Source organism: Thermobia domestica, chromosome 5 (assembly GCF_964235325.1).
Source record: "Thermobia domestica chromosome 5, izTheDome1.hap1.1, whole genome shotgun sequence".
NCBI classification, from domain to species: Eukaryota; Metazoa; Arthropoda; class Insecta; order Zygentoma; family Lepismatidae; genus Thermobia; species Thermobia domestica.
This window is the reverse complement of record NC_137458.1, coordinates 151,243,773-151,270,609: the sequence shown is the minus strand read 5'-3', so window position 1 is coordinate 151,270,609 and position 26,837 is coordinate 151,243,773. Positions and strand designations below refer to the sequence as shown.

The 26,837-nt window shown below is 33.6% G+C and overlaps 1 protein-coding gene across 1 annotated transcript in view; it reads left to right on the top strand.

Moving 5' to 3' along the window:
• Positions 1-26,057, top strand: part of LOC145685284 (pancreatic triacylglycerol lipase-like) — a 37,891-nt gene extending 11,834 nt beyond the window's left edge. Inside the window, exons 3-6 of the mRNA XM_081757652.1 lie at positions 4,961-5,209; positions 14,658-14,876; positions 17,628-17,790; positions 25,191-26,057. Coding sequence (XP_081613778.1) covers positions 4,961-5,209; positions 14,658-14,876; positions 17,628-17,790; positions 25,191-25,266 — 707 coding nt within the window. The 3' untranslated portion in view covers positions 25,267-26,057. The remainder of the gene's footprint in view (positions 1-4,960; positions 5,210-14,657; positions 14,877-17,627; positions 17,791-25,190) is intronic.
• Positions 26,058-26,837: the final 780 nt, after the last annotated feature.

Sequence of the window (26,837 nt, the reverse complement as noted above, 5' to 3'; positions counted from 1 at the left end):
CCGTTGACAAGATTCATATTGCAAGGAGTAGTGTCACAATAAACTGCCTGCACGAACTTTACCAAGTTCCATTCTTCAAGCGAATGTACTATAGTAGAATCAATATGTTCTCTTGATGACGACAAAATGGGAACACCAATTAGCCTCTCATGACCATCTCCTGTAATAATCATTGATAACCTGCCGGCAGTCTCTCTGCCAGTCAAATTCAGCAGTAGTTTTCCGTTCCAATGCACAACTAATGCACTTGATGCACTCTGAAATTGTTTCTTGTAGTTCTGTGCAACTTCACTACAGGTTTTCTCTCAGCATCGGTGAATGGAAGACCCATATATTGCTAGTTCCTGTACATTATGACCTAATGCCTCTGCCGTCGCTGTCAGAATATGTATTGCTGCTCTATGAGTGATTTTTTATCGATTAAGAGCAACACCAGTCTGTGAGTAATAAAATTAGTTTTCCCCCCTTTTACATCTCTTGGACGGTTCGGGCATACACGCATTCGTATTTACATTTTCTCTAACATTCTCAACTGGGTTTTCCTCTTCATTACTTGAACTGCTCCATGTCTTTTGGGGTATAAAGTTCAAACAAATCAGTTTCAGAAGTGCATTTTCTTTCGCGTTCCTCTTTCGTTTGAAGCCGTGCATATCCCTTTCGTTCTTTTCACGCCAAACACATGTGTTTACTTTTAGTCGTGTAAGAATTATTAATCGGAAAAGGAGAAATTTTTTCACAGGTAATAATTCTTACATGACTAAAGCTATCTTTAAAATAGTGCCAGATTTGTGTTTCTGGTAAAACGATACCTCAAAACGATATATCACGTGACCCTCTTTCTATTTAAAAATTTTGACCTGAATCCAAGATGGCGGATTTTAAGATGGCTGCAATGACAGTACTATACAAAAGTAGGTATGTTTCTTCCTCTATTTCTATTGTGGGGGCGCGGTGGCTCAGTGATAGAGCGTTCACCTCTGGTGCTTGGGGTTCCGGGTTCGATCCCAGCCCCTGCCAAGTGAACTTTGTGGTGGACAAACACCGTTAGCTATTATTTCTTATGGCTCCAACCTCCATTTATTAATGTTTGTGACTGTACAAAGTTTCAAACGTTTAATTACTTAGAGAACATCAGGCCCAGATGTAAGAGGAATGCCAATCGCTAAGTCATGAAGAACTTTCAAAAAGAAGGATTGAGTCGAGCAACTGTGTACAGAACATTAAAAAGGATCAAAGATGGGATTTCAATGAAAAAAGAGAAGGGGAGGAAAGAAAAAAAATAATTATGATCAAAAAATCAAAGAGAAGGTTGTGTCACTGATGGAAGCTAGCGACGAATGTACCATTTCAAATATTGCATTTGCATTTAAAGAAAAAAAAACAGATCTTTCCGTTTTACGTCCCACAGTTATGCCGGTCAGGATAAAGGAGACGGTGATGATGAGAAATAAATGAAATGGTGGTATGAAGAAAGTGGAGGAAACGGAAGAACCCAGACAAAACCCAAGAGCTAGGTGTATGGCCACCACAAATTCTACACGGCACGAGCTGGGATCGAATCAGAGACCTCAAGCACTGGAGGTGAACGCTCTACCACAAAGCCACCGCGCCCCCTGCATTTAGAGAGAGTTATGATGTTATGAGGAAGTGACAACTGGAACTGGTGATCAAAAGGAAGACATAAAAGGACGTTCCATACGCAGGTGAGAAACAAAAAATGAAACAAAAAGTCATTCTGAACACAATTTCCAGGAACGAGTTTCGTTTTTCTAATGATAGTAAGGACGTAACAATAGATGATGAAAGATATATTGATGTGAATAGGTATGATTTTAGAGGAAACATGACGTACTTTGAATCTGGTCACATTCCTCTTCCTGAATCCGTAAAATTTAAGTTCAAAACTAAATTTTCACACAAACTACTCATCTGGATGGCAATAAGCAGAAATGGTCACTCTCGACCATATTTTCATATGCAATCAATGGGTGCAAGTAATCAAAATATATATCAAAATTAATGTATTCGAAAGAGACATCCCATTTAACAAAGAAAACTATTCGAATGGTAATTATTTTTTTGCCTGATTAGGCTTCTTCTCACTATGCAAATAGGGACGCAGCAGGTGCTGGACCGGGAGAGAGTGCAGTTTTTGCACAAAGAGCGGAATCCACCAAATATGCCACTAATTCGTCCCATTGAGAAGTCCTGGGCTCATTTGAAAGTAAAAATATCCCAGCCACCATATAAACCCAAAAAAATCTGTTACGTTTGTAAAAAGAGCCCGAAAAATAATACGTCAATTCAGTGCAAACTACTTCGAACAGCTGATTTGGAATGGAATGTGGGTCCAAAAGTCAGAGCGGGTACTAATCAGGGTGCTCTTTCTGTCATTGACTGATTCCATTTGACTGTAGAATGTCTATTGTGTCATCGGTACACAAAACTGACTTTTCATGTGGAAGTAAACAAAATATAGCAATTCAAAAATGTGTCTCATTTGAATCCACAGCAGGTTAATATGACAGTCTATGATGGGTCTACAACCCATCTCAAATTGTAACGAAATCATTATAATAATAGGAAGCTAACTTTCTTAGAGCTTTATACTCAGCGCTGTAGGCAGCAAGCTATTTTAAGGAATGAGTCAAGGATTTTTCAGAAGTCGAGATTTTTACACACTGAAAGTAAGCAAATGGATTATTTCAAAATATGAAATGATTAATAACTCATCATAGCAACATACATGTATATCATATGTATACATAAGTGCATATTATTATAATTATTATTAGAACTAGTTGTAGCTATATTTCTACTATATTTGCTACCTCACTGAAACGTGAGTCTTGGCAGTGCGTGAAGTTACAATCACAGGTTGTAGGAAATGTACCAATAAACTACTCTTAATTAATAGTTTATGTAAGTCCATTTGTTTAATTTTGAATTTATATGGATGTAAATCCCAAAAAGTAAAAAAAAATAAGATCAAACTCAGGTTATTATGCAATAGCATGCTTATAAATTCGCAAGTGTGTGCAAATGAAAGTAACAAAGTGTATTATTCATGTCAACTGTTTTAATTATTTTAACATGTTGGCATGTTGTGTTGACTATTTCATATGATTCATGATACACATGAATGTGTATCATGAACATTCTTTATTTGCTCAAGTATTAAACAAGTTTAACATACACCAAACAAGGAACCCTGTTTGGTGGGCCTGGCCCCATGTTTGACAGATTTTTCTCAGAGAAAAAGGGAATAATTTACGATTTGCAGGGAGAAAGAGATATATGTGATATTCAGAATTTACATATAACAAACACATAGTTATATGATTTCACACAATCATCATCGTCATCAAAGGTATTCTGCCATTATTGCTAGGTCACTTGCCGCAGCGGAGAAGCTTCTATGCTCCTCGGTCTTCCGCTAAGTTCTTCGCCTTCACGTAGAATTTTTCTGTTTTAGTATCGTCCATTATTTTTACTCTCCTTCGCCCCTTCCTTTCTTTCTTGTCACCACACCCTCTAGCACGTTCCTCGTGATATAGTTTCTTCTTAGCCAATGTCTCAACCAGTTTCTTTTCCTCTTCTTAATAATGTCTAAAACTGTTCTTTTCTTCTCTACCATTTCTAACATCCTGTCATTCGTTTTCTGCTCGATCCAGCTAATTCTCTCCATTCATCCCCACACCCACGTTTTGAAAACTTCCAGTCGTCTTTCATAATTTTAGAGTACAATATTTCACACGAAGCATTTTACGAGTATTTTTCTCAATTCTTTATTCAATTTCCTACTAAATAGTATTCTCTTACTTCTGAAGGCTTCTGATTTACCATAGGATTACCATTCCTCTCCTTGCTTTTGCGTCACGTTTACATTTCCTGTCATCACTAATAATATTACCCAGGTATCGGAAATTAGACTCATGTTGTATTTTCTCCCCTGCTACTTCTATATTTGACACTGACCGCTTCGTTCCGATCACCATAGCTTTTGTCCTTCTAACATTTACAGTATTTTCATCCCATATACTTAACAGCCCTCGTCAAATTTTCTATCATCTAATTGATTTTGTGTTCAGATTCCGCAACAAGTTTAACATAATAACGTACAATAATTTTAATTTTAAACGGGCAATTTCATTAAAAATAGTTGCAACATGTAAAACACAAATATGTACAGTATATTACAATTTCCGGTAGGAGAGTTCATATGGTTCAGATCACACGCTAAGTTGTAGATAATCGTCTCATATGACCTCGATTCTGAAAGAGACGATAAACTCAATTTCAACCAACCAAATTACACAAATCTTTATTACCTTTTAATTGCTTTGCAATAAACACTTTGAATCTTAGCTCTGTTTTTATGCTTTCTAGACAAAATCCATGAAGGACAAATCAAAATTCAGTACCATTTTGGGTTCTATTTTTATTAGTTCATAGTAAGTAGCTTCTGTACCTGATATCAGCACATTATAATTGATCGAAACTTTGATATAATCTAGACAATGTTAACAAATGAAGACTAAGATGCTAAATGCAAATTATTATTTAGAGGTGAGGTTCAGGTGATGGGTAGATACCAGAAAAGAACACAACCATTTTCCCTAAATACTAAGGTTACATGGTTCAGTTGTGTTTTTAACACTATGTAGCAAATCCGTTGTTCTAATTTAAAATAAAATATAAAAACACTTGTACCATTTTTTATCATTTCTTTTATTTATTTAAACAAAGGAATAAATTGTTTCAGAGGAAAATAAAAAGGTATAACGTAAAACGCGCCAAAGGAAAGGAAATCTTATCGGAAAACTTAAAACCTTAGTTATTCCACGGATTATATCCATATATTGGAATTTTAAAATATGTTAGGGTTTCGTATTTGTATTACATAAAACAATAAACTATAACTTCAACACGTTTTACAAGGTTTTATTTTCTTTTGCAGCCTATCAACAAAAAGGAGGCCACAATTTAATAATAGTTGACTATCGCCGATTAGCAGCAGGACCTTGGTATGGTACATCTGTGCGTCATTCTCATGCAGTATCAAATTACACAGCAAGGTTTGTTGACTATCTTGTGGATAAAGGACTTAATTTGTCTTCATTACATATGATTGGTCATAGTTTGGGTGGAATGATCTGTGGACTTACTGGACAGAAAATCACTTCCGGGAAAATTGGGAGAATCACTGGTAAGTCTTCTTCAGATTTACATCATTCTACAAATTTACAGATAAGAAAAGAAATAATAATATTTTTAACTTTAACTGTAAATATGGCGGGACGTATTGATCATAACTACTGCTAGGCAGTTAATTGATGTACGGTCCCCTTTTTGGTAATTATGCAATTAAAACTTTATTTTTATTTATTTTTAAATTTATTTAATGTACTTTGATTATTGTTTTACATTTATAATTATAAGATTATAAAATTACGCGTACAAATCTCCTTCACAAAGGAAAAGATGAACTAAAGTAAACTATTGGCATAAAGTCATTAGGGGCTAGGGCATACCAGCCGGATTGTAGGGTGATGAGTAGTCAGCATAAAGGGAATGCTGACTTTACCTGAGATCAACACTTGAGTAGTAGTATCTGCATTCGTAGTCCATTTTGACCTTGAAAGTACTTACACTCTAAGTACATACAGTAAGTGCTCTAAGTAATTACACTTTAATTACCTAAGTACTCTAAGTACATACACTCTAATTACGCTTAGTACATACACTCTAAGTACCCTAGTCGAAGAAACGGATATTTTAATTACTCTAAGTACGTACTCTTACTCGAGTACACTCGTTGAAGTACTAAAGGTTTTAATTGAAGTACAACGACCCTTTTGTAATTGAACTTTATTGTTACTGGTTTTCTACCGGTAATTTAGGAACAATTACTGACATGTAATTACACATGCTTATGATGACGTTTTACTGGACTGTAGTCTCATTATTCCATTGTTGCTTCTTTTGCGTATGTAACACTGAAAGTACTTAGTTTTTGTACTTATACTCATTACCTGTAAGTAGTATTATTATATGTATTTCCTGTATTGCCCTTTAAACATATGTAACCTCGAAAGTACTTACCCTTTCATTACTTGTATACAGGTTACCTTTCCACGTATGTAGTTTCATTGCTAAAATGTAATTGAAGTTCATATGTACCCGTAATATACCTTTTATTTGAATCAAACTTGTGGTAGTATGCTAATTACTAACTTTTTGCCATTAATGTTAATATACGGCTGAAGGACACTACCCTTTATACTCACCCTTCCAGGACAGCAGGAAGCATTCTTTCTTCTTTGAAGACCAATAATATCCAAGGTCAAACCTCATCGGTTTAACCGCTTCGTGCCCTTAAATTAATATACGTAATTGATTTGTATGTAAGAAATATTAATTAGTGATCTTTTGTAATTCTTTGGTAGGAATTATCATATTTAAATTTTTAAATAAGTTCAGAATTATTTTCTTGCGTGCAATGACGGCATAGGGATGTATGAAGAATTAGTAATTAATTAATTTAATCTTTAATTGTATTGCTAGGATGTGATACAGCACAGTTATTCTCTTTACTTGGATGGAAGAGAGGAAAAAACCTGAATGAATTATTTAAGCGATCAGAAACTGGAAAGACGGGATAAAAAAAGAGGATTCACTTTTACTTTCTTTGGTATAACTGAATAATTTCGCCGAGGGTTTTATGTTCAATTCCTTTTTGTTCTGTATTGTTTGAGAGAAAACTCACATCTTTGAAATGTCTGCAGAATGTAATTTATAGGGAATCATGTCATTGTACCAACATAGTCGCTTAGATATAGATATTAAGAAAACGATTATATAATAGCAGCTGATTGCGTTTTCTGTAACAGGTAGCAAGTCTTATTTCTATTTCTCTCTGTGTGTGTGTGTTTGACCTTCAAACTACAGCGGAAGAAGCAGATCTTTATATTTTTCTTCGTCCGTTAGGAAATATATATTACATATGAGCTGCAGTAGTAGCTGCAGTAGTATTCTGATTAAAATATATTTCTTATTAATAGTTATTTGTGAGTTTACATACAATTAAATCAAAACAAAATATTCCATGGGCGGAAACCTTCGTGTGTGTTTATGTTTGTAAGTTTATTGTCCCATGACTATATCTTTGGGATTAAGAAGAGGAATGAATGAAATACGAATTTATAATTTGGTGGAACGAGAATGTAGGAGAAACAGAACTCTGCACAATGTTTGTACAAGAAATACACTCTGAATGAACGAAAGCATTTCGTTTCAGAAGTGACTTAGTTCATGGAGAGTACTAGTTATTGTTTACAAAGTTTTGGTACGGAACATTTTGTAAAGAGAGAAACGTATTGTAGGTAAATAATGTTGAAAGCGTAATATGGCACAGTTAACGAATGAAATCCTGAATATGGAATTAAATTATTATATATCTATACATAATACATTAGGTTGATGGAAATGGATGGAAAATAATAAGTTGTGTTGTATTATTGTAGTTGATTGCTTTGCTGAAGGAATTTCTTTAAACACTGGAAACCCACAATTTTCTTCTACTGAGAGTACAATAGCGACTATGTGTGTAAAAATAGTAGATTAGTAAAGGAGATATATATGTAATAACAGGAATGCACATTACGAAAAGTTTGGCATCATCTAAACAGTGTAGGTAGCGACGTTAATAGTGCGTTTGCTTTTTATTAGGATTAGCTTTATATACAAATTGAAACATTCAATTGATAATAAGGGATACCACTTGGAACACTATAGTTTGGTTAAATAGTTTTACAGCGTCAGGTAGAACGTGTAAGGCAAGCAGCAGCACAATTGGCGACTACTATTAGCATGAATTCAAGATTTAGTGTGAAGGAGAGACCGGGATGTCTTGTGTATATAATAATAATAATAATAAGTATAGTTATCTAGTTTTGACACCTAGAAGATTATGCAATTAACATTTCATAACTGTTTTGAGGATTGCATATGATATTTAAGGGATATCCAGAAACTTTTTTCTTGCATGAAACTACACTAGACATTGTTTGTAACTTATCTGAAAAACAAAATATAGAGAAACTTTCAGTAACATTTTTTGTTACAAAACTATACAGTTAATTTTGCACTAAAACTTTTTCAGTAACATTTTTTTTACTAAATTTCTCTTAAACTAATTTCCAGAAACATTTTGTTACATTATACATTAACTTTTGGAGTAAAATTTTATTAACATATTTTGTTATTAACTTTTTGTTAAACCAAATTCCAGAAGCTTTTTTCTTGCAGGAAAATATACTACATGTTGTTTCTAACTTTTCTAAAACTAAAAAAAATAGAGGAATTTTCCAGTAACTTTTTTGTTATAGCACTATACAAATAATACTAAAGTTTTTTTACTAAACTATTTTGTTACTAAAACTTTATGCTAAACTAAATTCCAGACACTTTTCTTGCAGAAAATTACACTACATATTGTTTCTAACGTTTTTGATAAACTAAAAGGCAGTATGTTTATTGATTCAACATTAAACATTAACTTTTGCACTAGAAACTTCTATTAACTTATTATGTTAGTAACTTTTTTGTTAAACGAAATTTCAGAAACTTTTCTTGCAGAAAATTACACTATATATTTCTTTTAACTTCTCTGATAAACTAAAATGCAGAATGTTTATTGGTACAGTACTATACAAATAAAGTTTCCACTAAAAGTGTTTTAATAACATTTTGTTACAAACCTTTTTCGTTAAACTAAATTCCAGAATCTTTTCTTGCAGAAAATTACACTACATATTGTTTCTAACGTTTCTGATAACCTAAAATGCAAAATATTTATTGTTACAACATTAAACAATAACTTTTGCAGTAAAATTTTTATTAACATATTTTATTGTTTTTGTTAAACTGAATTCCAGAAAATTTTCTTGAGAAAATTATGCTACATAGTGTTTCTAACGTTTCTGATAAACTAAAATTAAGAATTTTTATTGTTACAACATTAAAGGTTTACTTTTGCATTAAAATTTTTATTAACATATTTTGTCGCTAACATTTTGTTAAAGTGAATTTCAGAACTTTTCTTGCAGAAAATTATGCTACATATTTTCTAACGTTCCTGATAAATTAAAATGCAGAATATTTATTGTTAGAACATTAGACATTAACTTTTGCACTAAAGACTTTTATTGACCTATTTTGTTTCTAACTTATTGTTAAATTGAAATCCAGAACTTTTTCTTGCAGGAAGTTACACTACATATTTTTCTAATGTCTTTGGTAAACTAAAATGCGCAATGTTTATTGTTACATTAGACATTAACTTTTACACTAAAATTTTTTATTAACATATTTTGTTACTAAATTTTGTTAAACTGGATTCCAGAAACTTTTCTTAAGCAAATTATGCTACATATTGTTTCTAACGTTTTTGGTAAACTAGAATGCAGAATGTTTATTGTGACAACATTAAACATTAACTTTTGTACTAAAATGTTTTATTAACCTATTTTGTTACTAACTTATTGTTAAATTGAAATCCAGATGTTTTTCTAGCAGAAAGTTACACTACATATTGTTTCTAACTTCTCTTAAACTAAAATGTAGAAACGTTTGGTTACAATATACATCAACATTTGCACTAAAAATTTTTTTATTAACGTATTTTGTTACTAACTTTTTCTGTTAAACTGAATTTCAGAAACATTACTCTTGCAGGAGAATACACTACACATTGTTTCTTCGGATAAACTAAAATGCAGAAAATTTTCATTTCCTTGAAAATGGATTATAGATACTTTAAAATAGTATGAATACAAACATTTACTTATACAGATAATAAACAAACGAACCTTCAAGTAATATTTAAATATGAAACTAAAATATTAAAAGTAATAATAACAATTGCACTTACAATTGGAATCCAATTTTGAACAATTGAAATAGTTATTATCTGTATCTCCAATGCTGAAGAGTTAATAATAATTGATTTGCTCAATTATGATTTATTATGACGTGATGTGTTCTTCACACTAATAACTAGTTGAATCATAAATTAAGAATTTACTGATTTAAATGTGCAACTGATGTACGTAATTTAGTAGTGGATGACGAGATAAGTTCATGAAATGTTGAATAGATTATATCACGTATTAGGGCCTTGGAAAACAAGACATTTAGCTAAAATACATATCTGTATGAATGCTTTTCAGCTATATAGTCAAAGTAATTATATATCGTTGAAAATAATATTCAGACATACCTTTAAAAATGTATGAAAATATCACTAAATGTCTTCAAATACGTGTTTAACTACATTACTTGTGAATAACGTGCGCATTTTTAATTGGATATGTCAGATACAATTATATAAAATTTTAAGTCTTTCTCAAATATTTTAGTTTAATGACTAAATATGATGCCAATTGTAACTTTAAATTCACGAATCTCTTATATCCTTACACATTTTTCTTCTACGAATTTTCATCATGATTCTGTTTTACCCTTCTGTAACTTAAAAACATGCTCATATCACGGTACTCTAAGGTATCCATAATCGTCTAGCTAGACAAAACTTTTCAACTATCTTCTCCTAATTGAAATAATATACAAATCAGTACAGTATCAAATATTATCAAATAATTAAAACTAACCGTATAAACAAAATGCTTTGCATTTTCATGTTTATAATAAAGAAGCGTAAATACAATGCATGAGACTAAAAGCTATTAGGACGTAAAAATAATTAATTTAAACCAACCACCGTCTGTGCTTTCAACGTTTGTCTGTGTTACCAACTGATAGATGATTTTCCTACCGCTGTAGAGAAATTGTAAAGTTCAGCGTAAATATAAAAAGTGTAACTTTCATATGCATTCAAATGATATCAATCATCTGCTGAACGAAGGTCTCCATCATTTTCTTCTACATGTTTCCGTCAACTGATCTTTTCCATTTGTACAGTTTCTGCTAAACGACTGGTTATATATATACATTTTGTATTCGATTGTCTTCTATGCACATCGCTTCTTATCTCTAGAAAAATCAATGTATGTTATTTCTCGTCTATCTTCTTTCTGGTCTAGGTATGTGACCCACCAGTTCGGTCTCTGCTTCATTGCAGAGTATATCACATCCTACATAGCATAAGTTTGCGCTTCGCTTACACTAGACTTGCGGAACTTTAAAAAGTTTTCTCATCTCTAAATGAGCAGCAAGCAAGCATCTGCAAGACTCTAACAATCTGTCACTTGCATACTAGTAGGCAACTTGCATTAAAAGTTGTGAATTGCTGATTTACACACAGTTGGTGCAATTTTCGTTTCGCTTGCTATTCTTCACTTCCTTCTTAGAAGTCTTATGATCATAGTACAGCCAGGAATTCGTGAATATCAAATATAAGAACAAAATTATATAGTTTTCCTATATTTCAAACAAAATAATTTGAATACAATATGTTTTTTTAAATAAAATAATGAGCAGTCATTTATTAGACCTAAGTCGCGTTGATTTTGTTTGAAGTATAGCAAATATAATTATAGTAATAATTATACAAATACAAAATAGCTTACAGCACACTTCCTAATGCAAACTTTTGTCACAAAAATCACACTTACAAAAAAATATGAAAGCTTATTTAAAAATACGTTATTTTTACGCAGCACAAATGTCTATTATACTGCGTAAAGCTTTCGTTATATCTAAAATGCAACCCATCGTAACTCTTAATAGAGTTAGTTACATCTTCTTGTAGACTGTGTGTAGGTCAGTTAAAACGTAAATTTTACCCAATGCTATCTGAAACTAACAATTTCTCATTTGCTTAAAATTAAGTCTACATCTCCGTTTTTCTGGAAACTTAACAATGGACTACGTTCCCCGGTTACAAATCATAGTAATAGTTCACATTCCACTTTAAACAACGGCACCTGATTCATGTAGCCTGATTCATGTAGCCTGGAAAGAGAATGTCACGTATAATAAATGTTTTCAGTTTGAAGAAATGCTAATTTGACAAGCAGGATATAAAAACTGCCTTTAGAAAATGAATTATGCAGATCACACACATATAACTAGATAATATATTGTTTATTTCATTTATATGCATGACATTCTCTTTCTATATACAACATCCATACGCAGCTGCATATATTATGGTATTTCTTCTGTGTCATTTCCAAGATCATTAATATGTGGAGGAAGTTGTATCAATTATCAAACTGTCATACTATAAAAAAGACCGCTCGTGAAAACAACTATTATGTATCATTAAAAACTGTCAAATGTAGAGAATCTCCACAGCATATGTAATTCAAAACTATTAATCACTGGGGAGAAGTTATACACTCATGAATATTCATGAGTGAGGTGAAAATGCTCCGCCACTACTTACTTGTTTCCTTTTAATAGCTCAAATAATACAATCTTTAGATTATACTGAGATCATCTGTATCTTTGTTGTCAATGCCCTAGAAACACTGGAATACCACTTATCATCAGATTAATGAAGTGAAGCTGTGCCCCATTGGGTTTCAGAAATAATCGTTGAACGCTCTTACTAATAAGATGATGTTAGTATTGCAGCGTCCATAAAGCGTTATTAGGACTATTTGACGATGATGTACTAAATCCAAACCAACATCTGCTAATATAATCTTTTCAAAAGTACTCTTGGTATTTCATTGTTTCAAAAGTTCTATTTCAAAATACATGTTATCTCAAAAAGATTGAAAATTAATCATATAAATTATTTAATATTCTTTAAATTTTGCAATACCTCGAGGACGTGAATCATTGAGCCGATAAAAGTGTTCCCAACTTTAGTTAGCCATCTACATCTACGATCTAGTTCGTGGTTGTTATGTTGTTTCGCCATTTCCCTCACATAGTATATATATTACTAACCTGCATAAAAATGTCGTATCTCTAGGATTGTCACACGTAATATTTTAAGATGAAAATAAATATATAAGCGAATTAAATAAAATATAGAACTACCGGTGGATCGTCTACAAACTACGAATTAAGTTTACTGTAAATGTTAGGGTCGGATCGGAGCTAACCTTGTATGTTATTTTTCTTGTTACGTTTGTTTTATATGTTTTGCAATATTATCATACTGTGCCAGTTTTAGTCAGATTGGTGCTCTTATGAACTGCATGATGTGAAAATATTTCAAACCGGTAAAAGAAACTTAGCAAAAAATAATGTTTGGACCCTATGTGAGTTCAATTTATCCAAGCAGAGTTTTCGCCATCTTAACAAAAGAATGACTTCTTTTTTTTTAATATTTCATGTTACATCCCCTTGGAAGAATATATTTGATCATTCCTGTATTTGAAGAGAAAATTCTACTAAAGTATCTCACAATTATCTTTTGTTTCAATCAGAAGTACAGCTTCTTATATCTGTTTCTTTTGGCAAGTGTCTGAAAAACTAAATGATACTAAAAGATCTTGTACTCACACAAGAATACCAATCCTGTATACTTGAGACAAGGCAGAACTGCAGTGACAGTTAGCCTTAAAACTGAAATAAAAAAAACAGTTCACTAATTATTGAAAGTTGGATGATTTTACACTCAGAATTGATTTATAATATAATTGCAAATTAAACCAACTTTTCTTATCCGGAGAAAATTACAAAGGATTAGCCTCTTACTATTGCCTGTAGTAGACACAAGTAATAATTTCTCAATCACTAATCAAATTCTCAATCACTAATAATTTTTTAACTTTCTTTTTTTAAAAAAAGGAGCATCAATTTCATTGATAAAATTCAACCAAATTTTTGAGATTACCAAGGAAAGAAATATAAGCAGTAGTTATAAAATACGAAGTCAGGAAGGTAGATAGGAAGGAAATCGACTGAAAGCAGGGAATTTGTGTTATTATTCAGTTCAAAATCTTTTGTCGTTGCTAATTCTGTCGAAGAATTTGAAACCTAAAATATATAAAACGGTGATCATGCCTATTGTCCTGTATGGTTGCTAAACATGGTCGCTTACTCTGACGAAAGAACGTAGACTGAAAGTATTCGAGAACAAGATCCTGAGACCCAAGGGGAACGAGAATGGGAAATGGCGTAAACTTCATAATGAAGAATTGCATAGTAGATACAGTTCACCAAACATGGTTAGGGTCATTCATCAAGTCTATTAGTCTCAGGTGGACAGGTCATGCAGGCAGAATGGAAGAAAGTAGGAAAGCTTTCAAAGTTTTAACTGGAAGTCGAATCGGAAAACGACCATTAGGAAGACCTAGGCGCAGATGGGAGGACAATATTAAGATGGATATAACAGAGATAGGAATACAAAGTACAAACTGGATGCAGTTGGCTACGTACAGAAAATCAATGGAAAGCTATTGTGAACGCGGCATTGAACCTATGGATTTCGTAGGCCGTAGCGTTAGTTAGTTATAAAACATGATCTTTTTATAAATTCCTTAGAGTTTAGATTTTACTTTGTAGGCGTCAGGGTTATGAGATATCTACTAAATTCCAACAATGTGGTAAATTCTTGGGACATGGAAACTTAGTTTACATTATGTTTCTGCATCATTACTTGAAAATATAGAAACGATTCGAAGAATTTTTAAAAATAACTTTCTTAATATATGATCAATATGTTTCATGAGCGCTGGATCCAGCATTGCCAAGATTCAGATCAGTTAATCTTGATGATCGCCTAGATCCTTCTGATGCTAACTTTGTAGATGTCATTCATACTGATGGAGGAATATTTGGAATGTATAAATCAATTGGCCACGCTGACTTCTATCCAAATGGAGGAATGGCTCCTCAACCTGGCTGTAAAATTAGTGACGTGGTGAGAATTCCAGGAATATTTATAAAATGTAAGTACTTTAAAATATAAGCATCATCGTATTCTAGTAGGGGTTAAAGGATAGAATGTTGTCACATAAAAGTTCAGCAAACTATGCCTTATAACAGCATACTAATCCAAAGGGAAAGTTTGTAACAAAGTGTGTGTGTGGTGGTGGGGGGGGGAGAAGAAGTAATAACTATTAGACTACAGTATAATTATTCCACAGGTTTATCCGTGGTTCTCTTCCGTTATTATTATTATTATTATTATTATTATTATTATTATTATTATTATTATTATTATTATTATTATTATTATTATTAAGTATTCTGCCTATTAGCAAGTCCTGGGACTAATGAGTTTTTTTCTGTTTTTCTTCTTAATTTTTAGTTTGGGCCTGGAATTGTCTTCTATGTTTCTCGATTTTCAGCTTCCTCTTTCAACTCCCAATATTTTCTTCTAATTTTCAAGTCATCGATCAGTTGTGTTCTTATCCTCCCTACTCCTTTCTTTCCTTCCATCTTTTCTGCTATGGTGTTATGAAGAAGAGAATTTCTTCGCAAGATGTGTCCAATCCAATTGGCCTTCCTACGAAGGATGGTGGCTAGAAGCGTCCTTTTCTTTCCTATTCGCTTTAAAACATTTTCGTTTGTTAATCTTTCTGTCCATTTTATCTTCTCCATCTTCCTCCAACACCACATTTCGAAGCTCTCTAAATATTTCTTCTCTAACTTCTCTAACTATTTCTTCTCTAATGTCCAAGTCTCTTCTATACATATCTATTATAACTCAGAACTTTCCTAGCAATATTATTATTGTGAGGGAGAATCAATAAGTAATGCACATTTTTTTTTCATGCGATACTATACAGATCAGGTAAAATTTGAAAGAGAAGTAGTTTGAATTTTGCACTGTACTTGGCAATTGTTCTCTCAGGTATAGCTATAGTACTAAATATGTAAAGTACTGATCGAAGATGGTGCGTATGTTACGGTCGTTTATTAGTGAACAAATATGTATTTCTTTTCTTTATTGTAAGGCAAGAGGGAAAAACCTGAGTGAAGTTCACAGGCGTTTTAAGAAGAAGACTGTTTGGATTGAATAACATCACCAAACGGTGGAAATTCATTAAAGTTTGCAATTTGAACCTTGCAAATTTGCCATGTATCAGGTGTTTATAAATCGAATGAACAGAATGTCATAGTCATTAGATAAGTAATTTGTAACGACCGGCAAATCCTTCTTAGAACATTGTCAAGTGTTTTCAAAATTTTATGTGGTACAGTGTATCTTGTGGTGCAAAACAAACTGAAATTTTGTAAAATGAGTGCTCAGTGAGTGCCAAAGAATCAGAGAAAACGAAAGATGATATGCTTGGATCACCTTGCACGATACACTGAAAAAGGACATGTTTATCTGGAAGATATTGTTACAGGTGATAATCTTGGAGGTACCACTACATACCTGAAACAAAGCGTGCATCAATGAAATGGAAACACACCAATTCCGTATCGAAAATGATATTCAAGGAGACTCAATCTACGTAAAAGTGCTATTGAATGTATTATGAGATGTACAAGGGGTTATATTGGTAGTTTGTTTATCACATGGGACCACTGTAAATGCTGCATCATATGAAACAACATTGGCAGAGTTGTGTCTTCCTCTTCGAGACCAGCGCTGTAACGTTACTGAGAAAATATCGAACTCCTTAATGACAATGCATGCCCTTATATTGCTTCTTCTGTTCGTGGGTAACTATAAAAGTTTGCTTTGGATATGCTCGAACATACACTATAATATTGAGCTCACACCTTCAGATTATAGTTATTTTGGCCCGATGAAGAAATTCTTGGCTGCCAATGTTTCTGTTCTGATGAAGTCAAATTGGTTGTGTGCAAATGGCTATACTCCCAAAAGACAGACTTGTGCTAACCGGGTATTTTTTTAATTAATGCCACGACGTAAGTACTGGGTTGAGAGACTTGACGGCTATGTTGGAAAGTAGTTTTAATATGAGCCTTTACATCTTCTTCTATATAAATTGTGCTACTTATTGATTCCTCCTCTATTATTATGAGACTGTTGTTAGGAAAAGGTAGCAAGTCACGAAAGTATAGAGTTGTCAAGATGAAACACACTAATCTACCTCAGGCGTCATTTGGGAAGGGCAGGGCACAATTGTTCCTATGATCTTGCGTAATACATATATTTAAATAAATTGGATATTAATAAAAAGAAAAACGTGAAACTCATGTTGGTAGAGAACCTTGTATACCCACATGCGAAATCTGAAATGATGCTGCCGCCATGACGTAAGTCAATAAACAGTCAAAACCAATCTGTGGTCATTGCTAAGTACCAGTAAGCAAAAGGATCCATTCTTTTAGCTGGAGTCAGTACTTAGTGGAACCCTCTTTTTTTCTTTAGCAGTTCTTCAAAATTATAGTAATTATAGAGGACAATATTGTATTAAATTTAAACTGTTTTGCTTGGATTTATACAGGTATATGACTTGGTTGAAACTGTAAAGTATAGATGCATCAATCTTGTTTGCGAGAAAAATGAGTTTAAATTTAAGAGAAGTGCGTTTATAAACGTCTATATCTCTACCAAATAACATCATTCTGCTTAGATCTTTTTATAACATGAATTTTGTTGTGTGTAATTATCACTTACAGATCTTTGACCAAATGTTACTTATATCGTTAATATTTTCAACCATTCATGTAAAGCTATTTTTCTCATAGCAGCATCAAATAAATGTATTTTTATTTAGTTTTTTGCAGCCATTCGCGATCTTTCGAATATTTTGCAGAAACAGTAAGCGACGAGCATCGTTTCCCAGCAGTTGAATGTAAGAATTGGAACCATTTTGTTAGTAGCCACTGTCCATCAACATCTTCCAATATAGTATATATGGGATATGCCACACCTCGAACGTAAGATTTTATTGAACATTTTTCTTTTTAAAATAGAGCACTATCTATGTGATTAATTTTTTTCTTCTTTACTCATTGCTTCTATTTAATATCCCTCATCTTCTCCATCTCCACCAACACAACTGACGAAAATTTAGATTTAAATTTAGGAGAGTAGAATGCCTAGAATTCTCCATGAAATAGAAGAGTATAGAATAGAACATACAGGCAAACGTGTCCGAACTCACTAGTAAGCTCAAAACTCACACTCACTTGACTTCAAATGAGTGAGAATATCAGTGAGGGAGAGTTCTAAACCGTAATGTTAATGAGATCGTGTGCGTGATGTAAACTGAGAAAAGAATAGTTTCCTGCCTGGCTGGAGAGAATAGTTCTATCCAGACATAGTAGGATTACTCCTGAAACCGCTAGAAATAATTTCTTGTTCGTATCAAACACCAGTTAGTGAGTGGACCTCACACCATGCATCTGTAGTACATATATTCGAGCTTTTAACAGTATCCTGCTGGTGCATACAGTGAACGCATGAAAAGGACGATTGGATGGAGATCGAATTCGTAGCACTGTAGAATACAAAAAAGTGATACATCTGAACCCATTGGTGGGGAACGCAAAAGCGTGATTGGACAGGAAAATGCAGACAATAACTATACTTCATAAAAAACCCAGGTACACTGTTCTTGATAGCAATAGCTATAGACGGTTACCTCTAGCCCCACTTCTTTTCACACAGAACAAGTCATCTCCCAGCTGTGATTGTGCAATTGCTCTTGACACGGATCACTACCTGGTGTTTGCTTACTGTTAAGTGTCAATTTCCCTTGCAGTGTTCTGTGACGAGTAATGTAAACATGACTTACAGTATACTCTTTTCAGTATTGCATTCTCTTAATATCCTCAGTCCGGAGAAAAGTTTTTGTCTCAAATTTCTAATTTTCCTTTACATATACACATCTAATATAAACGACCGTAGAATGATCCCAAAATATTGGTTTTTAGAGTGGGTTACGAGTAACCCCACGTCCGGTCTTGATGTATACGATAATTACCTTACAATGTTTTTACAATTTTGATATTTTATTTTAATTCTTTTGATTGAAGAACAGGGTTTTTGATATAGAAATATTCCTAATTTTGTTTCTTTACGCCTGTAGTGTGGTAGTTCAATGATGATGTTCTTACATCCTGTTCGACGAGTCCTTGATTTGATTCCTTGCCAAGCGAGTTCGTAGTGGACGACATTAAGGTCATGGGTTTTCTAGGTTCTTCCCATTTTCTCATTCCACCAATTTTTCATCACTTTTCATTATCACTTGTCTCCTTTACCCTTAACGGTATAGCAGTACGACGTTACAAGAGATTTCATTTTGTTTGATTGCGTGTACCTTAGAAGAGAAATAGTTAAATTCTTTCTTTACGCTTTTATTATATATTTTCAAAGATTCAAAAACAAATTTATTAATTATTACATTTAAGTGTAAAGTTTTACACTATACTTCCAAAAAAAAAAAAAAAAAACATTAGAAGATTTTCTTCGGTTGAAACTTTTCCATCGTCACGTAATTCCAACTGTTTTCTAACAAGGAAATTACTTGGGCTCGAACGGATGAATACGCACAAAAAGGAAAGCATGTGTAATGTTAGCACCCCAGAAGCTAACAGTGATGTCCATTGTTCTGCAAGATACTATAAACATCCTCAAGAGCAGAGCAAAGTAGAGCACGTGCCATTAACTTCAGTGCGTCTATAAAATCTGACCCAGGAAAAGGGTTGGGTGGATGGAAAAATCAGTGCATTATTTTTAGGGACACACAGTTTGAGTGAAAAAGTTGTGTCCCAGGGTCCCCCTTGAGGGTCCCAGACAGGGTCCAACCTAAATTTTCAAATGGTAAGGAGTGTCAAGTAGTATATCGTTGGAAAGGTATTGTGAAAAGACAGAAGACGAAACAAGTTGTTTTACCTTCAAGCAAATGGTGACGATCATTTATCTGCAAGATATTGGAAACCACCACGAGAGGTCACGGTAGGAGCCGCACGTAGATAACGGGGCGTAACTGTAAGTGCACATGATTATTCTCAATAAAATGATCAAAGCAGTACGAAAGACTACAGGACGCACAGGTAACAAAAGAACAATTGTCACATGCCAACACCGCACACTCTGTAATGTCCGTATGGAAAGCCACATCGATTACATTTTTGAAAGCTTGCACAGGTTCATCATTGTCATAACCAGCTTTCTGCCATGCGTAACGATTTGTTGGTAGATAGATATCATCTGAGCACTGATTGTAAATGACCGAATATAATTTCAGGAGAAAGAAGCGATGATGTGAATCGGCTGCTGCACACGGAAAAGTAACTGGAAGCAATCAGTAGTTCGCTTGGCGTACAATTTGTATTGTCGAAAGAAATATATATCCAAAGGTTGAGCATATTTTGCAGTTTTTGGTGGAATTGGTTTCATACCGACAGATTTTCCTACATAGGCATCCCGGAGGATATGTTCATCCTCGTGTCCCGACCAAGAGTGACACAGTACAAGTTATGTATCGTTGTCAGATAAATGTGAATTTAATACGGACACAAAAAACTTGGCAAAATGTTCTTTCGTTATCTTCCCGCTTGCACTTATGTCCACTACTACATTAGGAGGTCATAAATCTTCCACGTTCCGTGCAATACAGGGACCGAATTTACCACTGGACTCTTGAAAGCATATATATAATTTGTCAGCTACACGTCCATTTTTGGCTTTGGCGTCGGGAGACCGGGGCTAGATTACCAGTGAGAACTCATGTGACTCAGATTCCACGTTAATCAGTAGGTCCCCTCTCATATAGTCTCGCTGCTGAAAGGGACGTTAAACTCAAAATCAACTGAACTCCATTTTTGCGGAAACGGTTGAGTGGATGGAAACATCGGCGCACACGTATCCCTTTATTTTTCGGGGCACAGATGTTGAATGAAAACATATTGCCTCAAGGTCCCCCAGGGGCCTTAGACAGGGTCCACCTCACTATTATCAAATAGTAAGGAGGGTTAAGTAGTGAATCGTTTGCAAGGTATCGTGAAAAGAAACAATCTGCAAGAAATCCCGAGTGTGTATGCGTAGCGTACGCAAGATGGTGGTCACAAACTCTTTCATGACAACTGTGTTAACATTTTGACTGTCTACCATTTTGTACAGGGTAAGTGTAGAGACTCAGGATTTGTTTCACCTTGTTTCTTTTCACAATACCTTTCCAACGATATACTACCTGACCACCTTACCATTTGAAAATTTTGATTTGGCCCTGTTTGAGACCCTCCAAGGGACCATGAGACTAACCTTTTTCATTGAAAATGAAATGAAATCTTTGAGTTTTACGTCCCACGCTTATACCGGTTAGGCTAAAGGAGACGGTGATGATGAGAAATGAATGAAATTGTGGAATGAAAAAAGTGGGAGGAAACGGGAGAAACCCGAGAAAACCCACGAGGACGGTGTTTGTTCACCACAAAGTCCACACAGCGCGAGCTGGGATCGAACTAAGGACCCCAATCACCGGTGGTGAACGCTCTACCACTGAACCACCGCGCCCCCTAACTTTTTTCATTCAAAATGTGTGCCCGTAACAATAATGGGATGCGTGTTCCCCGATTTTTCTATCTACCCAACCCTTTTCCGCAAAAATGGCCCAAGGATAGACTTTATAGACGCCCTGTAGTTATGGCACGTGCTCTACATTTTTCTGTTCGTGCGGATGTTTCCACCATCTTGCAGAAAAACGGGCATCACTGTTTGCTTTCGGGGTGGTAGAATTACATATGCTTTCTTTTTTCTGCGTATTCTGACGTTCGAGCCCAAGTACTTTCCTTGTAAGTATGAAATACCTATTTCTTTGCATGATGTCAGCAGCAACAGCAATCCTTGATTTCGTTTCCCATTACATTAGGATTCTCGGATATTTCAGGTAGGACATAATAATACTAATGAAAAAAAAGTTTTGACTTCTTACACTGTACAATTCAGTAGCTTTCCGATGTTAGATATGTATATCTGACCAGTATGTAAGCAGATTGCTTCAAATATGGTTTCAGGGATATATTTTCAGAAATTTTAGTAACCCTTCTCGGGCAATCAGCCAGATGAAGGTATTGACATCCGACGTTTCGATGCAGACATTGCATTCATCTTCAGGGATTGTACCAGAAGATTAAGATCCTTCAAGATGAATGAAATGTCTGCATTCGAAACGTCGGATGTCAATAGCTTCATCTGGCTGATAGCCCGAGAAGGGTTACTAAAATCACGTCGCCAGGAAAATTTCAGTTCTTTCTTCATTTTCTGAAATAATCTTCTGGTGGCAGGCTAATAGGAACTGGTGGTATTTCTTCATATTCTGGACCTGCAGGAAGAGGGTGAAACTCTGTCGCCTTTTTCTGTACTGTCTTCTTTGATGATTATTTATTATCTGATGGGGATTGTGTTATACTGCAATTAACACAGTCGTTTCTTTCATCGAAAACATCACCACCCTCATCTAAAACATCTTGGTCATCATTTGAAATCCAAGTTTGATCGTTATCTTCATCATCTGATAAACCGTATTCCTAATCCTCTCCGCTCACTTATGCGCATACAAAGTTAACGAAGGCTGGTATATTTGAAAAGACACAAAACATAAACCAATATTTAGAAATATAAGAAATTTTCACTGCAAAGTTAAGTTAGTTTAGTGTTAAATTCTATAAGCAGATAGTCATAGTTTTCCATCTGTAAGTTTTTAAAAAAAATATATTTATTTCCAAGTCTGACATTTATTCTCTGGCTTTAACAAAATGTCGATAATTCGAACCACAATCGGTGGAATAAGAATGTGGGAGAAAATGGAATAACCAAGACTCCACCTCATTATATTTCGCTAAAATTGATTCAATGTCTTCCTTCGAAACAAGAGATGTTGAAATTAGTATTCTCTTTCACTAATCTTTGTAGTTCTTATAGTAATCCTTCTTGAAAATACACTTATAACTTTTCAGCAACTACATAAACACAAACAAACTATTTGCTGAGCAAAACAATATATTCACATAAAAAACTACATACGTGTTAAAGTTTCGCCAAGTAACACTTTGGCTTCATCAGACACTAACAGACTATATAGTGTCTGATGAAGCCAAAATGTTAGTTGGCGAAATTTTAACACGTATGTAGTTTTTTATGTGAATATATTGTTTTGCTCAGCAAATTGTTTGTGTTTAAGTATATACAAAGCAAAGCTTCTACTTGTGGAAAATATTACAGCAATTACAGTAGATCCAAATCGTCATTTTTATCACTGTGATCTGCGATGACTCCATGATAGAGCACATCCTTCTAGCGTTTGGGGCCTCTAGTTCGTTCTCAACTCGTACAAACATTTTTTCTAACTTATAGCGTTCTGCTGTACGTGCAGGTTTTACACTGTGCAATATCTATAATATCTAATTTCTAGATGGCGATCTAATCCCTATAGGCATGGATACATACCATTCCTTCAGTTGACTCTTCCATTGAATGGTGTATTCTACTCTCGCCCGCTTGGTCCTGAAGTTATCAGATTAAATGTTCTTTTTTTTCTGCGGATAGAAATGATCTGAGTTTGAGATTGAGTGAGTATGATGTGAGCGTAACTTTGAATAAGCGTGATAGACTGACGGTGTGAACGTGAGATCGAAATCATGTGAATGTGATGTCAAAATGAGTTTGAGTGAATATGATGATATCTTATTGATGTTGAGACCGTAATATTGAAATAACATTAGTGTGAGTTCAAGTGAGGATGATGCCAATTTGATAGTATGACCGTGAGGTTGAGTGAGAATAAGCCAAAATGAGCATCTTTGCTCAGAGGATAGGTAAATACTTTATTGACCTTTCAAGTGTACATCTATGTTCGCTGTTTCTCTTTCGTATTTTTTAAATACCTGAGGTTACTTGACAATAGCAGCTTAAGCTTATTGAAACAATTCGCATCTGTTCTGTTGTGGCATTAACATTTCATAGTCGTCAATCTTGATTGGAAGTGTGGTAAGATTTTGCTATATTACACTGTACGAAATTCCTGTTTTCTTTCATTGTTTGTTTTAAAGGATGTTTGGGGTCATTTTTGTATTTTTCATTATCAAAGTTTTGCAAGATAATGGCTATTAACACATATATCTTCCTAATATATTGTGCCTCTATCACCTTCGAAAAGTCAACTGATTTTTTAATATGGGAATATTGTTTGGATTTTTGAGTTTAGCTTTATCATTTTTATTATTATTATTATTTCTTTTCCAATGCTAATTTCTTCTCTTGTTATTAATAATTTGAGGTACAATGAACAAAAATATGTCTTTGAATCCGGAAAGATTAATAAAAATGCAAACAAAAACCTAAATAAGATTTTCACTGAATTTTCATTTTATTCTATTTACTCATTTATTTGATATGACAATCATGACAGGGGAGACGCAAAAATATATACGTATATGTAGGATAGAATTGCCAGTAAGAAGAAGCATCTGAGTATGTAAGCACATGCTTATCCTGCCTAAAAAATCACTGTATATCTTTCACTCAATATCTCCAAACAATATATATATTTTTTTTTAATTTATTGTAAAACTGATATTATGTCCAAATATTCTTTAAATATAAATGCACGTAACCTACCGAGCTAGAATATTATTAATGAAACTTTTTTGTGTATGTAAGCGCATAATACATACAGAAATATAATATATAAAAACTGCTTGTATAGTTTTGTCTTAATAAAATAGTAAATACGTTTATGATTTATACAGCAATAATTACATTTTATATATATGTCATTATTAGTACTATGTGCGTCACTTTTAGGAACATACGTGTTACTATTAAGATTATGAACGTCACTCTTAGGACCATATGTGTTACTGTTTAGGAAAATATGTGTCACAGTTAGGATTATGAATGTCACTATTAGGACTATGAACATGTATGCCATTGTTAGGATAAATAAAAGAACAATAGACTCAGTATGTTAATTATCAGTGTATAATTTTCATATGTAGTCATACACTAATAAACAATGTATTCTAGAACATAAAAACTATAGATAAACTACATCAGATTGGCAACAAATAATATACTTCTTTAGAGGCATAAACATATTTTTTCTTTATTTTTTAGAAAACTACTCATGAGAATTTACACTCAATCACGATGTTCAGCTCGATGTCTTCAATTGATTCATATATGTATCATCCTGGCACAACATAATAGTTAAGCAAAAATTAAAATTTTTATAGTTCATGATAATTTTTTACTCAATCTCAAAAGTTAAACTTTTAAGTCTTGTTATGTTGAATCACAATATAACAACATAATATTTTTTGTCTTTCCTCAGTGCACGCGGGAAATACTTCCTTCATGCAGAAATGCATAACGTGAACAGGAATATTGTCGATATTCATCGAGGATGAGAAGTTTTTATGGATTGTAACTTTGATTACTTTCAATAATAAAATATGATATGACATAATAGGTTTCCATGCTTTTTAACGGAGTATGTTAAGACAGTTTTGGGAAATATCTCTACACAGTGTATATGCTTATGTTCTTAATGTTCGCGATTTCACTTTGCTGGTAATTGATTGTATTGTAACAATGGAATATTCGAATTTTTGTTTAAGGTATTTGTCTTACTAATTGCTGATTATCACTTAACACATGCATTAAACCACACATGCATTAAACCATATAATAACTGCACTAGTGTTCATTGCACTTAAACAACAAACTTAACTTGAATTTTTTGAAGAAATGTTCGTGCCTTGTGCCTTATGCACCGTCTCTCTTCAACACTTTCCATCTTCAATAACTTATTAAATCTAAATTTCGCAGAAACAGTGTTTCTATTTCGTAACAAATATAATATAAGTTTTAACACACAGCTATATCCGACAAAAATGAGTTGTACTTTATTGTGAATTTCATCATTCAAGTGTCGTTTATGAGGAACGATAATGAAAGACAAAATGTTTCGACCAGGAGAAACTTTTAATTTGAGGAAAAAAAATTGTTTCCATTGTACTGATAATGAATAACAAACTAACTTCCTTCAAATCAAAATCATTTTGTCTGGACAGACAGGGTGTCACACAAATTTCGATTCATCAGTGAATCTTACAACTCGAACAACTGTATCGAGAATTATTGTCTAAAATATTTTCTACAAACTGTTTATATGTAGCTATGTAAAGGTAAACATAGAAATAAATAATTGTAATCAATATATAAAAGTTAATGTTCTAACAATTTGTTTATCTGTAACACATTTACAGTATATTTCTAAAGAACAAACAAAAATTACATAAACAGTGTATTCAAAGCAATAATGTTTTAGAACCATCTGCGAAATACGTAACACTATTGAAAACAAATAACTTAAAGATATAACATGGAAAAAACTTTAAATGGCATTAACAAGAAACAATAATTTTATGTTCATTAACGGTCTTCATCATCATCATCGTATTATTATTAATTGGCGAAAATTTTATCCCGAATAGTTCATAAATTGCCTACAAGAGGAAGATCTCTTCTAATTCTTTTCCCGTTGGCAAAGTTCCCAAGATAGCTGACACATTTCCTCGTTGAATTGCTATGCTAATCCGTTGAATAAAAAATGATCTAGCTCTGGTATCCCCAGATTTTAACGATATGCGTTGGCCAACTTCATTGATAAAGTCAAATCCCTCTTTTCCCCATGATCCACTTGATTCAATTGCTATTGCAACAAACAAATATTTGTCCAATAGTTTGATATATTTATTCCTTTTCTCGACCTCTCTTCGAGCTCCTACGAGACCTGGTCTAGCCGATGTATCTGGTACATTTGAGGAGCATAAGTGTCTGCACAGGTGAAATCCCAAACAACCGCCTTTCCTTTTTTCCATGGCTCTAACGTCATTCCGTCAGGCCTCTTTCCGTCATTGCGGCTGCATCCATTCGGTTCTCTCACTGAAGGAACGCCTGTTGAAATGAGAGATCT